A 16,189-nucleotide genomic window follows, 5' to 3' on the forward strand; every position below is an offset into this window, starting at 1 on the left:
TTGTTTGCATAAGCAAAAAAATTCAGTAAACAGTGCTGAAATACTTATATTCTGTATAGATCCTTCAGTGTTCTTATATATTATTCCAGCGTGTGAAATACAGCTGAATTACTCTCTCTAGTATATTTTTACATGTAGATAATCATAATGAACACATGCAAAATACAGAGCTATTTTGGGTTATTCCATGTCAATATAGCCTAGGTATAAATGGCCATAGAATATGTATCGATGTGTATATGTGTATGTGTTCTGTGATCATAGATACACATATTCTATAAGTATATAGGGTCAATGTACCCTATATGTATCTTTGTTTAAGGATAAAATTTTCTTGGAAGGCTACATAAATGTTTCCCGAACCATCTGCTCATACTAGAACTGTTACTGAGAAATAGTAATGGATCTACAGTATGATTATTCTCTGAATTTCATGCCATTTTGCATATTTAAACTTGAATCTGTAGTTCTACTCCAACAAACTAACTACTATCTGACCCTGGTTCCACCTTGCATTGTTCAACAAGATCCAAATACTTGGTACAGAATGCAGCTCAGTTTTTAACTACAGCTAAATATAACAGGTTATTTACTCTTTTGATTTAGTTTCATTTAAGTGGAAAGTCTCCTTAGAATAATTCGTAAGTCATTGCTGTCGTTGCATCTGTCAAAGTGACAAGTGTTTGCCTTGTCTTGCAGGTGGTATTGTGAAGGCAAAGAGCTTGAAAATTCACCATATATTCAAATAAACCAATCAGAAGAACTGCATTCGCTAATTATTGTTGAAGCTTTTGAAGAAGACACTGGGCGTTATTCCTGCTTTGCGTCCAACATCTATGGGACAGATTCAACTTCTGCAGAGATCTATGTAGAAGGTAATAGTAGATGTTTGAAATTTAACTAGGGAAAGCAGCATACAGAACTTGTGTTATATATATTTCTGCTGCTTTCTTAATTTAAATGAGGTCCTGAGATATGGAAACAGGTTTTCCAAGATTTAAGAAGTAATGTTTACTCTTATTTATAATGTACATGAGACCACTAATTTTAAAGCAGTGGTTCTCAACCTTTTTAATGCCGTGACCCCAACCGGTCGTAAGTCGAGGACTAAACCGGTCGTAAGTCGAGGACTAAGCTGGTCATAAGTCGAGGACTTTCCCTGCCCGGGAGCGCCGCGCATGCGTGGTTCCGCCCCCTGCGCTGGCCGAGGCGTAGCTGGCAGAGACGGAGCAGGCCGACCACCAGCTGGCCCAGCCCAAGGGAGGTAAGGCACCTGCTGGAAAAGGGAAAAAAATGGCGGACCAAAGAAATGGCGGACAGCCTTGCTTGGCGAAACCCGTGAAATGGTCGATCGACCCCAAATGGGGTCCCGACCCACAGGTTGAGAACCACTGTTTTAAAGGATAACGATAGTTGTCTCCCTGACTATAAAACAAAGATCAGTCACCTGCTCTTGAAAATAATCAAAATGTCTTCCCACTCTCCCTCCAGTTGCCATATCTCAGTATACAAATGAAGCAACAACAGTACTACAGATATGAAGCTGGTCCTTTGACCCTTAAGATCTTTCTGTCAGGGGCTGTAATAAGACTAATGTTATGANATAACGATAGTTGTCTCCCTGACTATAAAACAAAGATCAGTCACCTGCTCTTGAAAATAATCAAAATGTCTTCCCACTCTCCCTCCAGTTGCCATATCTCAGTATACAAATGAAGCAACAACAGTACTACAGATATGAAGCTGGTCCTTTGACCCTTAAGATCTTTCTGTCAGGGGCTGTAATAAGACTAATGTTATGAATTTTGTAAAAAAAAAAAAAAAAAAGGAAAAGGAAAGAAAACCAGAATTCCGACTTATTAATGGGCAGAATTTGGATGAGGTAACATGTTTCAGTATCTGGGGATTATATGCATATGCATCTATACATACTGTCAGCCAGCTTTGCAGAGTTCTTTGCAGTGATTTCGGGCAGAATTTGGAAGAAGTTAAAACTAGCTGCCATCACTTGTGTGATAACTCACTAGACTACAATCTCTTTATAGCACTGTGCTTTTTCATCCATGCCAGAAGCAAACATAAATATTCTATAGGTATATTGTAGCTATAGGTATTGATATATTTGCATATGGATAGCATATACTTGATTTACCTAATTAATCATGGAAAGGCCTCCAGTTTTGAGGATATTGCCCGATCTTTTTTTAAACTTTTAAGCAACAATCTTCGTATCTGAATCTGTTCCCAGATGTTTTAAAATATTTCTCTTAGGACTCTGAATATCAGGGAAGACATGATGTCTTATGCATTATGATACAATCATAAAATTATATTTATGTGATTGCAACATAATCAATGCATTTGTATGATGAGAACATGATGGATATGATGTTATGTGGCTTTTACTTAGCAACTACCCTGAAGTGTGAAATGTTCTATCACAACACAACCGATGGTCAGTTCTAATCCAATCGATGTTTACTGGTAGGTTTTCCCAGCAGTGACTGAAAAAAGTAGCTATACTTTTCAGTGGAATGAAGAGTGTAAGAAGAAGATCTCAAAAAGGCATGGGAACGTTAGGTGCCAATTGTCATCCATCCAAAAATACTATAGCATGGCTTTATGTGTCCTTATAAGAAAAGTGTCTCCCAAAGGGGACACATTTCTTATAGGGACATAATTACTAAGGAAAGATTCCAAACATGTTAGGATTCAGCCCCACAAATCAAATTAGTTGCACAAAGCCATTGTGATATCAACAACAAGCATCAAACAGGCAGTCTACATTGCACTCAGATAAGTAAATCAGTAAATATGGTGCCCCATAGAAGTAATCTTTGCTTTCCCACAGGGGCCTCGTCTTCAGAATCTGAAAGTGACAACAGCAAAGAAGAAATGGATCGGTAAGTATGGTGTGAATTTGAGACACTCGTGGACACTTATATTCTTGGATCAGATTTCTCAACTTGTTATTTTTCTTTTAAAAAAACAAACGCAAGGAATTGGGGTGATGGGGAATTGAATCAGAAGAGTGGGAATAAACTGCTCTCCCATCTCATTTTTCCAATCTATACCATCCATTTCAAAATGCTAATTATATGAATCGGTATGTGTTATTAATCAGCCAAAAAGCAACTAGTGGATCAATTTTATTTGGAAAATGATGCAGCAGGTTTTTGGGACATCTCTGTGGTGACTTAATAAATGTGTTCATGTAGGTACTGCAGAAAACAATAACAAAGGGGTTAGCCATTGTCTTCTTCTGAGATGTCTTTTTAACTTTCCTACTACTTAGCTTCCAAATCCAGACAAGGTTGGCTAGATGCCATCACTTGTGAAACAACAAAACCAAAGCCTGCATAGTAATAATTCCCATCTCCCTCATCTTCCTTTGGAAAATAACTTGGAAAACCAAGGCAATAGAGTTGTTCAGAGGTAGATGACATACAAGTTTAATAGATGCTGCTGCTGCTGCTGATGATGATAGTGATGATGATGATGATGACTAACAGAAAATTATCTGTACCCCAAGGCTCTGTCTTAGACCCAATACTCTTATATCTTCATCAATGACTTAGAGAAGGGGATAGAAGGGGAACTCATCATATTTGCAGATGCACCAGAAAATAGGCTCAAGATACAGAAGGATCTTGACAGACTTAACACTGGGACCTATCTAACAAAATGAAATTCACTGTAGAGAAAAGCAAGGTTTTATATTTAGGCAAGAAAAAACCAAATGCATCCGCAATCCTAGGCTGCATTAATAGAGAGACAAAATCAAGATCACATGAAGTGTTAATACCATCTTTTAATGCCTTGGTAAGAGCACATTTGGAATACTGCATCCAGTTTTGATCGCCACGATATGAAAAAGATGTTGAGACTCTAGAAAGAGTGCAGAGAAGAGCAACAAAGATGATTAGGGGACTGGAGGCTAAAGCATATAAGGAACGGTTGCTGGAATTGGGTATGTCTAGTCTAACGAAGAGAAGGACGAGGGGGGACATAATAGCAGTGTTCCAATATCTCAGGGGCTGCCACAAAGAAGAGGGAGTCAAGCTATTCTCCAAAGCGCCTGAAGGCAGGACAAGAAGCAAGGGATGGAAACTAATCAAGGAGAGAAGCAACCTAGAACTAAGGAGAAACTTCCTGACAGTTAGAACAATTAATCAGTGGAATGGCTTGCCTCCAGAAGTTGCTCCAATACTGGAGGTTTTTAAGAAGAGATTGGACAACCATTTGTCTGAAATGGTATAGGGTTTCTTGCTTGAGCAGGGGGTTGGACTAGAAGACCTCCAAGGTCCCTTCCAGCTCTGTTATTTTGTTATCTATACAAACTGCAAACTATTTTCCAAAGCGCCTGAAGGCAGGACAAGAAGCAACGGATGGAAACTAATCAAGGAGAGAAACAACCTAGAACTAAGGAGAAACTTCCTGACAGTTAGAACAATTAGCCAGTGGAACAACCTGCCTCCAGTAGCGGTGAATGCTCCAACACTGGAAATTTTTAAGAAGAAACTGGACAGCCATTTGTCTGAAATGGTATAGGGTTACCTGCCTGAGCTGGGGGTTGGACTTGATGACCTCCAAGGACCCTTCCAACTTTATATTATTATTATTATTATTATTATTATTATTATTATTATTATTATTATTATTATTATTATTATTATTATTGATATTCAATTGATATTCAATTGATATTTGTCTTGTGTAGACTATAAACATGTCTTCTCCAATTGCAGTAGTTTGAAAATATAAGGAATCATTACATTATTATTTTCAGGTTTATGAAGGTTTTCCTGGCCCTTCTGTTCGACATTTGAAATAGGTTTTTTTTTATTCCAGAAAATCCATAAAATACAAGCCTTCAAAAGTAGAAATGTCTCTTTCCCAAACTTCACTGAAGTCAGGAGAAGAAACTGAGTTCTCTTGTTTTCCAGTAAAGGAAATATCAATAGACTACTTTTGAGAACTTTTGTTCTCAAAAGATAGGATTATAAGGGATTAGGTCTCAATTAACTAGAGTTTCCCTTTCTTGCTGCTAAAGATCCACCCGTCACTAGATAAACTTCAATATTCTTCATATAACGAAAATGAGTATTATGTTTGCCAAAAATGTGACAAGTTATGCCCTGGCAAATGAGAAAATCTGATCTCTGCAGCTGTCTGTTCAGTCACTGCTATGTGATATTCCTATTTCCAGACTGTAAGAATGACGTAGCCAGTGAAGGTTCATTCTCATCCCAATCCTCAAATATGAGCTCCTACTTTTAATGGGTCTCCTTTTTAATTCTCAGTGCCTGAACATAGCCATCTATACACTCACATATATTTTGATCGTTGCAAAGAACCACATGCAGATTAACAATAATGGAAAATATGGAGGAATTTTATTAGTTTGTGGACTACTGGGGTGCCTAGCACTTGAAGAAATCTGCTACTGATTTCTGAGCATTTGAAGCAACGCTCAAAATATCTGGTCCTTCTAACGTTATTGACAGTCTGTTGTTTAGATTAGTACATTGAGGGGAATTCCTCAAAATCCCAGGGCTGAAGGGCTGGACTGGGAAATTGGGGGGAAAAATCTGAGGAAAAAGCAACGGCAAACCATTGCCATAATGCTTCTGAGGAGACCTGGATGCCATCACCTGGAGCTGAATCCAGTTCAAGGGCATTCTTATTTTTAAAACTTCCTCAGGATTAGATGGAATATCCCATCTTTCACCTCTCAACTAGAGGAAAAAATTGTTCACCTTTCCTGTTTCCCCCACAGAGCAAGGAATTAAACCACAGAACTTCCTTAGAATGCTTGGCAAAGACAAAAGGAAGGAGACACACTTTGGGGCAAGGGTGCTTTGAGAAGCTTTAAAGTCAATAATAATAATAATAATAATAATAATAATAATAATAATAATAATAATAATAATAATAATAATAATAATAATAATAATAATAAAAAAAAAATTGAGAAGACAGCAACAGACAGTAAGTGCCGCCTATGCAAAGAAGCTGAAGAAACAGTGGATCACCTGGTAAACTGCTGCAAGAAGATCGCACAGACATGACAAAGTAGCAACAATGGTGCATTGGAAGATCTGCAAGAAATATCATTTGCCTGTAAGCAAGAACTGGTGGGATCATAAAATAGAGAAAGTCATAGAAAATGATAAAGTTAAACTGCTCTGGGACTTCAGAATTCAAACAGACAAGCACCTGCAACATAACACCCCGGACTTAACAATTGTCGATAAGAAAGACANNNNACGATATCTGTAATACCATCAAACATACACATCTGCCTATCCCAGGTCCTTGGGAAGGATTCAATAGGTAGACAAAATGCCAAATCCAGTCTGAACATCTGGCTGATTGTGCGATGATCCATAATAATAATAATAATAATAATAATAATAATAATAATAATAATAATAATAATAATAATAATAATAATAATAATAATAATAATAATAAAGTTGGAAGGGACCTTGGAGGTCATCTAGTCCAACCCCCTGCTCAGGCAAGAAACCCTATACCATTTCAGACAAATGGCTGTCCAGTCTCTTCTTAAAAACTTCCAGTTGTATGACAGAACTTCCCAATCCATCAAGGTAGTTTTTAAATCACTCAGAAGCAATGGATAAAGGAAGCTTCAGCCTTCACAAACTCATGTTGTTTTCTTTTTTTTGTCAATTAGCTTTTTCCGACTTTTTCCCAGGTACCAAAACCAGACTAAGACCTCACCCACTGCACCTCCTCCTGCTCCTGCTCCTGCTCCTCTTCCTCCTGCTCCTCTTCCCGTTACTCCTTCTGTAACCCATCAAGAAGCCATTCAACCACAACCTTTCCCGAAATATGCTGTCTCAGTTCCTGTGTACCAGGTAAGAAAAATACCTGATCAGGGGGACAAAAATGCTGCTAGCTTTGTGTAGCTGTGATGCCGTCATCCAAGGTGCTACCTTCTGAATGACATCCAGTCATTTGAGAATGGATTACAAGATTCAGAATTCCAAACCAGCACATTCCATTGATGGTTTTGACCACAAATTCTGGGATGGTACTTGGAGAGTATCCCACTAAGGAAGCCAATTGTAGGCTAACATACATAGAAGACACCGTGTTATAGAAGCAGCTGTTCTATAGACTAGGGTTAATTTGCATTTTTTTCCTTAATCTTTGGTTTTCAGTCGAAGCAGTAACACAATTTTATTTTCATCCTGGTATGGAAAATGGGAGACCGTAAATCAAAATAAGGTACCTGGATCAAAAAAAATTATTTAAGGGGGGATAAGAATACAATTTATTATGAAAGGAAAGCTGGTTATTAGATATACAATTCTACTTTATTCAGAAGGGTTAGAGAAGCAATTCCAGACCCTCTGCATTTTTATCTTACTAAAGACTAGGAACACACAGCTGACACAGCTTTACGTCACCCTTAACTGCTCCAGTTATGAAGTAGCATTCTACTGCATCTCTTCTCCAACTGTGTCTTTGCCATATGGTCCAGCACATTTTATGACATCCTTCTGACATCCAGAGGAGAATCTTGGAGAATGAACTTTTTTTTTAATTAAAAGCTACTATGAATTCTGTTATTGCTTTGTGTTTTAATGTTTCTTTATTCTGTGGATGTCCTCGCTTATTTTAGTATATTTTAAATAACCTGAGTCACAAACATTGAGCAGCGTGCAGGGATGACAAGTAGTCTTTTCATGCATTGGTGCTGCTTTGACAAGTTGTCTGGTCACTGTCCATATTCTGGAATTTTGAAATTGTTTACATTTTAAAACTTCTTTTAAGAAATAATAATAATAGCAGTAACAGTATTTTAAAACTGTTTTAGGAAGCGGTGTTCCAGATTGTTATTGTTTTTAATAACGAAAAAATGAGATAGAAATAACAATATAAAACAATTATTTTTGTGAATAATAAATAGTTCACACTTCAGGTCCCATGTTAAATTGTGGGGCAATGTGTGGCCAAGGATTTGAGCCAGATGTTGAAAAACGTTTATCTAAGGAGAGACAGTTTGGTCTAATCCAGGGGTAGGCAACCTTGGCTCTTTTATGACTCGTGGACTTCAACTCCCAGAATTCCTGAGCCAGCTGGCTCAGGAATTCTGGGAGTTGAAGTCCACGAGTCATAAAAGAGCCAAGGTTGCCTACCCCTGGTCTAGTCAGTGGCTAAGGCACCAGGCTAGAAAGCAGGAGGCTGTGAGTTCAAGTCCCACCTTAGCCATGAAAGCTAGCTAGGTGACTTTGGGCCTCTCTTAGCCCAGCCTACCTCATAGGGTTGTTGTTGTGGGGGAAATAGGAAGAGGAAGGTGTGTTGGATCTGTTCACTGCCTTGAGTTATTCGTAAAAATAATAAAAGCAGGTAATAAATAAATAAGCAAACAAACAAATAAGTTCCCTTCTAATCCAACAATGAAAATTGCTGTGAAAATTGCCACGTTAGGTTCCAAATCAGCTAGATTTCAATCTCCTGCTTACAGATATTCTCCTGCAAAGTCTATACAGTTTTGAAGAAAAAAAATCATACAGTTCTCTCTTTCACCAGCTTTTCTAGAAGCAAAAATGTTGTTCCTATATAATACACTTAACATTTGTTTCTTTGTTTCACTATTAGAATCAGAGCCCTACGAATTATTTACAAGGACTGGACGGAAGACCCCTAATAGCTGCTCCTGTGTTCACCAAGGTGATTTGCTTGAATGAGCTCTTCTCATAATGGTTAACAAGTACCGTAGATGTGATGATCAAATCCTCAGGCAATCATTGCCCAGTCCTAAAATACCTTTCAGAAGCTCAGGGATTGTATCATCAGCACGAGTGTCCTAAAATTGCTTCTTTACATCAGTACATTTTTAAGAACACCTATCTGAAAATATTAGATTTTTCTGCTGTACAAATTAAGAAAGTTCTCCAGATGACAATCTCCAATCTTTTAATAGAGACATCAGCTAAGATAAAATTGATAGTAGATTCCAATTCATTTGGAAGAGCACCAGATTAGGCAAAAATAATAGAAGAATAGAATAGAATAGAATAGAATAGAATAGAATAGAATAGAGTAGAGTAGAGTAGAGTAGAGTAGAGTAGAGTAGAGTAGAGTAGAGTAGAGTAGAGTAGAGTAGAGTAGAGTAGAGTAGAGCTGGAAGGGACCTTGGAGGTCTTCTAGTCCAGCCCCCTGCTCAAGCAGGAGAACCTACACCATCTCAGACAGGTGAATGTCTAGTCTCTTCTTAAAAATCTCCAGTGATGGAGCGCCCACGATTTCTGGGGGTAAGCTGTTCCACTGGTTAATTGTCCTCACTGTCAGGAAGTTTCTCCTTAATTCCAGGTTGCTTCTAGCATATATTGTAGCTTAACACTGCTATTCTATTATCTTAGAGAGAACTTTCCATTGACAGCTTTAACAGGTAAGTAGCACACTGCCAACCTTGGTTAACCTACGTAAAAAGATAAGCAGGGATTCCTCTGGTCAGTACTTGGGTGGGACCATGTTTGAAATCTTGTGCTGTAAATCAGAGCAGGAAACTGAGCAACCATTCCTGCCAAAACCAATGGCAAATCATGACAAAGAAAACTACACAGATGTATCCATTCAGGGACCAGAAGCAAGTTCGCTCAAAGCTGACTTCGCTTTATTCGCACCTATGTAATAATCTTAAAAATAATACAATGTCTGTTTTTGTTTTAGATGCTGCAAAATATATCGGCCTCTGAGGGTCAGCTGGTCGTGTTTGAATGTCGGGTGAAAGGAGCTCCTTCTCCAAAAGTGGAGTGGTACAGAGAAGGGACATTGATAGAAGATTCTCCAGACTTTAGAATATTACAGAAAAGTATGCTTTTTAGTTTTTATGGACTGCTGTAGCACTAAAGAGTTGTGTTGTTGTTTTTTTGCTGCTTTCTGAAAAGCAAACCTTTGTAAAAAAAAAAAAAAAATCCTGTGAAAACAGCATTTTAAAATTACTGTTATCTCTCGTGCACCACAGAAATAGTTGTAGTAATTGGGACTGCTATTGTTCGCAAGCATGTCAGACGTACTCGTGTCAATATTGTCTCCATGTTACAGATCAAAGTGATAAAGCAGAAAGAAGAATGATTTGAAGCAGCCTCATATCTGGTTGCACCATATGAACAACTGAACTGCTTGCCTTGTATGCAAAAACCGATACAACTGACAGAGTTTAGTTTTGAAACTTAATTCACTTCTCTAAAGCTACAATCACTCCAGCATAGACTTTCATGGACAAGATTTTGTACAGAACAGCAAATAATGTTTTGGTGTACTGGTAATTTTCTGGATTGTTATCCTTTTGCCCACCTAGGGTAAAATATTTAAACTCTGCCCCTAAACCCTGAAGCAAGTTCAGGTTTGGGTTTTACCAATAGAGAAAAGAAATGAAATTAAAATATTGTGGATATAACTACCATATGTATATTCTGGCATATCATGTAAAGATAGTGAAACAGGAGTTCATAGTTAATGATCAGCAATTAACAACAGTGCATTTTAGTATATAATGCCTTGTTGTGCAGGATATCGCACTACCTTACAGTATACAACAAGGCATAATCCTAAACCACTACAAATTTATACAAACCAATGTTATTACTAATGACCAAAATTTAAAGAGCACAGTTTAAACCATGCAGGAGGTGAATTTTCTAAGGAGGCTTTTTTTTAAGTTTAAGGATGACACATTTGCTCCTAACCACAATATATTAGTAGCAACTACAGGGAAGGGTTAAAAAAAAACAAAAACAAGATGGCAGCCTTGATGGTAGAATCAAAGTTCTTCCGATGTTTTATGTTCATTACAGATAAAAAACAGATTGAGCTTAGATAACACTGTTATGGTTACCACCTTAAACTTTTCACCACATCCTTTGGTCACTCCAAATTTTCATTCTTTGACAATATCTTTTTTTCTGCTGTATCCCTCTGATATTGCCTTCATTTTATCCCAACCTATGAGGAAGACAGGCTGAAGTTCTCTTCAACTTTACTGGTATCTCAATCCAATACAAAGGTGACTTCAAGAGGTATAAAATCTGGGCTATGTTGGCCGTCAATTTAAGGGAAGTCAGGCAATAACAGCAAGCCACTGATGACAATAAAGACGGGATAAAAATGTGCAACGGGGCAGAAAATTCACTGCAACTATCACTGTCTCCTTTCTCAAGGAACAGCAAAAAGCACTTCAGCTCAGGAATGGGGAAGGTCCTTAAATGCAGAAGATTCCCAGGCTGTGTTTGTGCACAACTGGCATCAGTCAGCCATGATTCCTAGACCAGGGGACTCAACCCTGAGTAGGACTAATCCATGCCGGATACTCTCTGACCAAAGTCTGTGCTCTTTCCTCTGACTTCTTTGAAGACCACAGCATTCTTATGGGGTAGATGGCTTGGAGTCTAGATTGTGCAGGAGGTCTCTGGGCAGAGTCAGGAGCAATAGGACCTGATCCAGTTTTTCCACTGTGATTGGATCTGACTTTTTGACTCCTGCCCTTCCCCCCTCCTCCTCCAGATGAGTCAGAGATTAAGAGCTGGACCAAAACTAACTGTATTACTCCAGTAGTTTAAAGATCCATCTATCTGGATTTAAAGAAGTTTAAGTGATACGAATTACCCCAAATATATATTGTTTTTCATGCAAAACTTTGAAAGAACATATGTGTTAAAATAAATACGGAATTAAGTAATGTTTTTCTTTCTTTTTTATTAGAACCTCGCTCCATGGCTGAGCCGGGTAAGTATATTTATCCCAGTCCACTGCTTACTAAATTACTTCACTCTTACAGAAGTGTTTCTGTGACTAAAAACAAGCAAGCATTTTTTAAAAAATGTATTATTGCAGTTCCTGCTTCACACACACTGCGGTATTCTCGTCAATATGTCCCACACACATAAAGCAAAGAGATGATATTGTTCAGGGAGGCTGTATTGGAAAGGTTGTGTGATTCTGCTCCAACCATATAAAAAGGGAGAGGCCTTCAGTCACACAGTTGCAGTGGTCTCCTTGATTGCTTTGACAGTACTTGCAGATATCCCTGGACATGAGCATCTTCCATAACATGAGGCTAAATTATTTATTAGTATATTGAAATCTGGAAGAAGACTGCTACTCATGTTTGCCATTAAATGTAGGAAACAATGCCACTCTTCTTTTCTCTGTCTTAACGTTCTTGACTACAACAGATAAGCATTATGAGTTGTTAAGTATTCCATTCAACTTCATCTGAATACAAAATACAGAATAACAGGGTCGGAAGGGAGTTGGGAGGGAACCTGGAGCTCTTCTAGTCCAATCCAGAGTTACCCTATGGCAGGGGTAGGCAACCTTGGCTCTTTTATGACTCGTGGACTTCAACTCCCAGAATTCCTGAGCCAGCATGGCTCAGCTTGGAAACCTCTCCCTTTCCCCTCAGCATGGCTGGCTCAGGAATTCTGGGAGTTGAAGTCCACGAGTCATAAAAGAGCCAAGGTTGCCTACCCCTGCCATAGGGTAAAATGGGTGGCCAATAAAATTGATAAATAAATAAATAAACCTCCTGCCCAAGTAGGAGACCCTATATCATTCCAGAAAAATGGTCATCCAATCTCTTCTTAAAAACCTCCAGTGATGGAGCATCCACAACTTCAGGTTAATTGTTCTCACTGTCAGAAAACTTCTCCTTAGTTCTAGGTTGGATCTCCCTTTAATAAGTTTCCATCCGTTACTCTGGTCCTGCCCTCAGGTGCTTTGGAGAATAGATTGAGCCCTCTCCCCGCCCGTCCCCTGGTGAAAAAAGCAAGAATACCACAAATACCATAACAACAGAATCATCTATGTACCTACTCTGAAAAAATCCCACTGATTTTAACAGGACTTATTTCCAGGTCACACTAAATAAATTCTAGGTCAAGAATATATAATTATGCTTCCATTTATTAATGAGGCCCACTTAATTAAAAGGAGCCTATTCTCTATGAGGCAGGAATATCATTAGCACTGAAAGCTTGGAAAGATCGACTAACATTGACCCTGAAGATGTTCAAGAGGTGGAATTATGACTTCCATTCTCTACTAGATGGCCCTTATTTCAAAACTGGGACTTCTGCTCTTTTCCACCCTTGATGTGAATGAAAGATGCCTTATTATGTCCCTTGCTTTCTTAGAAGTCAAATCTACACCAGATGATATCGGACTGTACTATATTTATCCAGCTAGCCAGTGGAAGCGTCTTGTCACGCCTCAACCTGTGCCAATTTTTTTCTCTTAACCCTCAGCGCTCCACCTTGCTCTCACTCATGAAATATGAGAGAATCGCTTCAGGCATTCCAGCTCTGAAACTGGAGAAGGCCACATCAGGCATTCTCCCTCCAAGGGGGAACCCTGACTGCGACTATTTTTTCAGTGACTTCAGGACCAAAACAGTGGATCTGAGTCAGTGCTAGATGAAAGGGCACAAGGCCCTCATCCAGGGACCGTGGAGTAAGCAACACACAGGATTAGGGCACACTAAGTGTGCGCCCTATAAATGGCCTTGGAGGAACAAAAACACATTTGTCTGTACCTTTCATGAGAGAGTTTTTTGTGGCCTGCTCCTCACTAGCTGATGGTCTATTCTATCCACTTGCCGGAATGCTGAGGAGACTCATCCTTAGGGTTACAATTTCTCTTTCCTTGTAAAGTGCATGGGTTGCATTTTCTCTAAGCAGCTGAGCAGATTTGGTTCCTGTGGAACTCAAGACCCTTTAGCGTATGTGTGTGTGGGGGGGTGTCAGTAAGGTGTATAATAATAATAATAAAGTTGGAAGGGATCTTGGAGGTCATCTAGTCCAACCCCCTGCTCAGGCAGGAAACCCTATACCATTTCAGACAAATGGCTGTCCAGTCTCTTCTTAAAAACTTCCAGTGTTGGAGCATTCACCACTTCTGGAGGCAGGTTGTTCCACTGGTTAATTGTTCTATCAGGAAATTTCTCCTTAGTTCTAGGTTGCTTCTCTCCTTGATTAGTTTCCATCCGTTGTTTCTTGTCCTGCCTTTAGGCGCCTTGGAAAATAGCTTGACTCCCTCTTCTTTGTGGCAGCCCCTGAGATATTGGAACACTGCTATCATGTCCCCCCTCGTCCTTCTCTTCATTAAACTAGAAATACCCAATTCCAGCAGCCTTTCCTTATATGCTTTAGCTTCCAGTCCCCTAATCATCTTTGTTGCTCTTCTCTGTACTCTTTCTAGAGTCTCAACATCTTTTTTACATCGTGGTGACCAAAACTGGATGCAGTATTCCAAGTGTGGCCTTACCAAGGCATTGTAAAGTGGTATTAATACTTCACGTGATCTTGATTCTGTCCCTCTGTTAATGCAGCCCAGCATTGTGTTGGCCTTTTTGGCAGCTGCAGCACACTGCTGGCTCATATTTAAGTGATTGTCCACTAGGACTCCGAGGTCCCTCTCACAGTTACTACTATTGAGCAAGGTACCCCCTATACTATACCTGTACATTTGGGGGTTTTTGCCTAAATGTAGAATCTTACTTTTTTCACCATTGAAGAACCTTACTTTTTTCCACCATTGGTCAAAAAAGTCCATGGTGGCCACAATGGTCCAATTAAAACTCCTCCCATTTTTATGTGCATCATCAGGGCCACCATCTGAATTTTTTGGCCTCACCCCATGGCCACCTCTGTTTAGTGGGACACTCATGTAGTGGTAATCTTCTTTGGCAACTGTCGAAAACTCAGAGTGGTTCTTTTCTCTACAAAATTCTCACCAAGTTCTCTTGAGTCAAATCTGCCAAATGGACGGGGTTACAAAAATTCCAGTAACTAAATTATATTCAGTTTGGAGCCAATATCTCCCAATAAACATAGGAGAAGAACATACAGTAGATAAGGAAAAAAATTATTTTGTTTCTCACAGCTTTCCTATGAACTGGAAAAAATTGTTAATGGAGAATATCCCCTGTTGATAGGGTGATGTCCAGAATCATAATCTCTTGGGGAAATGACTCTTACAATAATTTTAAATATTCCTACTTGTGATCACTGCTTGATGATAATAAGAAAATACCCAGAAATCCTTAATCTTTGTTAATATTTAAGGTTCACCCAGATATTGCTTTATTTAAACTTATATTTGTATAAATCAGGGGTCCTCAAACTTGGCCACTTTAAGACTTGTGGACTTCAACTCCCAGAATTCCTCAGCCAGCTATGTTGAAGTCCATGAGTCTTAAAGTGGCCAAGTTTGAGGACCCCTGTATTAAATAAATAGAAAAACCCAGATATTTACTTCTCAGAGCTGATAACTTTCATATTATCATACTAAGAAAAAGAAGCTAGGATTGTTGTGTAGGACTTTAATCCCATAGGTTGTTTTTTAACTTCAAACCCTAGTTTATCTTCAGATCAGTTAGAGAAGTTATGCAAGGGGGGGGGAATGTCTACTCTGCTAGTCTATCAGTCTTTCCCAAAACTGTATCCCAGTGAAGGATAGAAATCTCCCTTCTGTTTTCTCCATAATCACAAGCAAGTTGCATTGAGCCGGAGCGATGGTTCCAAAGTCACCCAGTTGACTTCATGCCTAAGACAGGACTTGGACACACCATTCCTGATTTCTAATCCAGCACTTTAAGCGCTGCACTAAACAGTGTCTTCTTGTCTCAGTTGCTAAATAATATTACCAGCTTTGGGTTCTATGCATTTTAGAGAATCATGCAATGTTTTGATGAAAGTGTACTCAAAGTTACTCAGTGTACTTCCATAGGTGAGGATGCACCAGAACCTGGATGTTCCTACTCTTAAGTCCAAGTGGGGACATCCAAGTTCTCTCTCTCAACCCAACCTACCCCATAGGATTGGTATGGAGGGAAAAAAATATAAGGAGGAGCATTAGATAGACTGTCTTGAGCTTCTGTGTAAAAGGTGAGACCTAGGGGAATATAATTCCTATCGTTCTCAATATATTGTCTGGAAATTGTGGCATGAACTACCTCCTGGATCCACGGCTGACATTGGAAGACCATTTGTCGGCCGTGACCAGGGGGGCGTTTTATCAGGTCCGCCTGATTCACCAGTTGCGACCTTTTCTGGACCGGGACGCCTTGCGCACAGTCACTCATGCTCTCGTCACCTCTCGCCTGGACTACTGTAATGCTCTCTACATGGGGCTCCCTCTGAGGAGCACCCGG

General features: G+C 39.2%; 1 protein-coding gene across 1 annotated transcript in view; it reads left to right on the top strand.

Moving 5' to 3' along the window:
- Positions 1–16,189, top strand: part of MYPN (myopalladin) — a 66,005-nt gene that overhangs the window by 19,381 nt on the left and 30,435 nt on the right. Inside the window, exons 3-8 of the mRNA XM_029284266.1 lie at positions 700–875; positions 2,852–2,903; positions 6,722–6,884; positions 8,635–8,706; positions 9,709–9,850; positions 11,740–11,763. Of these exons, the coding sequence (XP_029140099.1) occupies positions 700–875; positions 2,852–2,903; positions 6,722–6,884; positions 8,635–8,706; positions 9,709–9,850; positions 11,740–11,763 (629 nt within the window). The remainder of the gene's footprint in view (positions 1–699; positions 876–2,851; positions 2,904–6,721; positions 6,885–8,634; positions 8,707–9,708; positions 9,851–11,739; positions 11,764–16,189) is intronic.

The sequence above is a fragment of the Protobothrops mucrosquamatus genome, unplaced genomic scaffold, assembly GCF_001527695.2.
Source record: "Protobothrops mucrosquamatus isolate PMUCROS unplaced genomic scaffold, P.Mucros_1.0 scaffold479, whole genome shotgun sequence".
In the NCBI taxonomy this organism is placed as follows: domain Eukaryota; kingdom Metazoa; phylum Chordata; class Lepidosauria; order Squamata; family Viperidae; genus Protobothrops; species Protobothrops mucrosquamatus.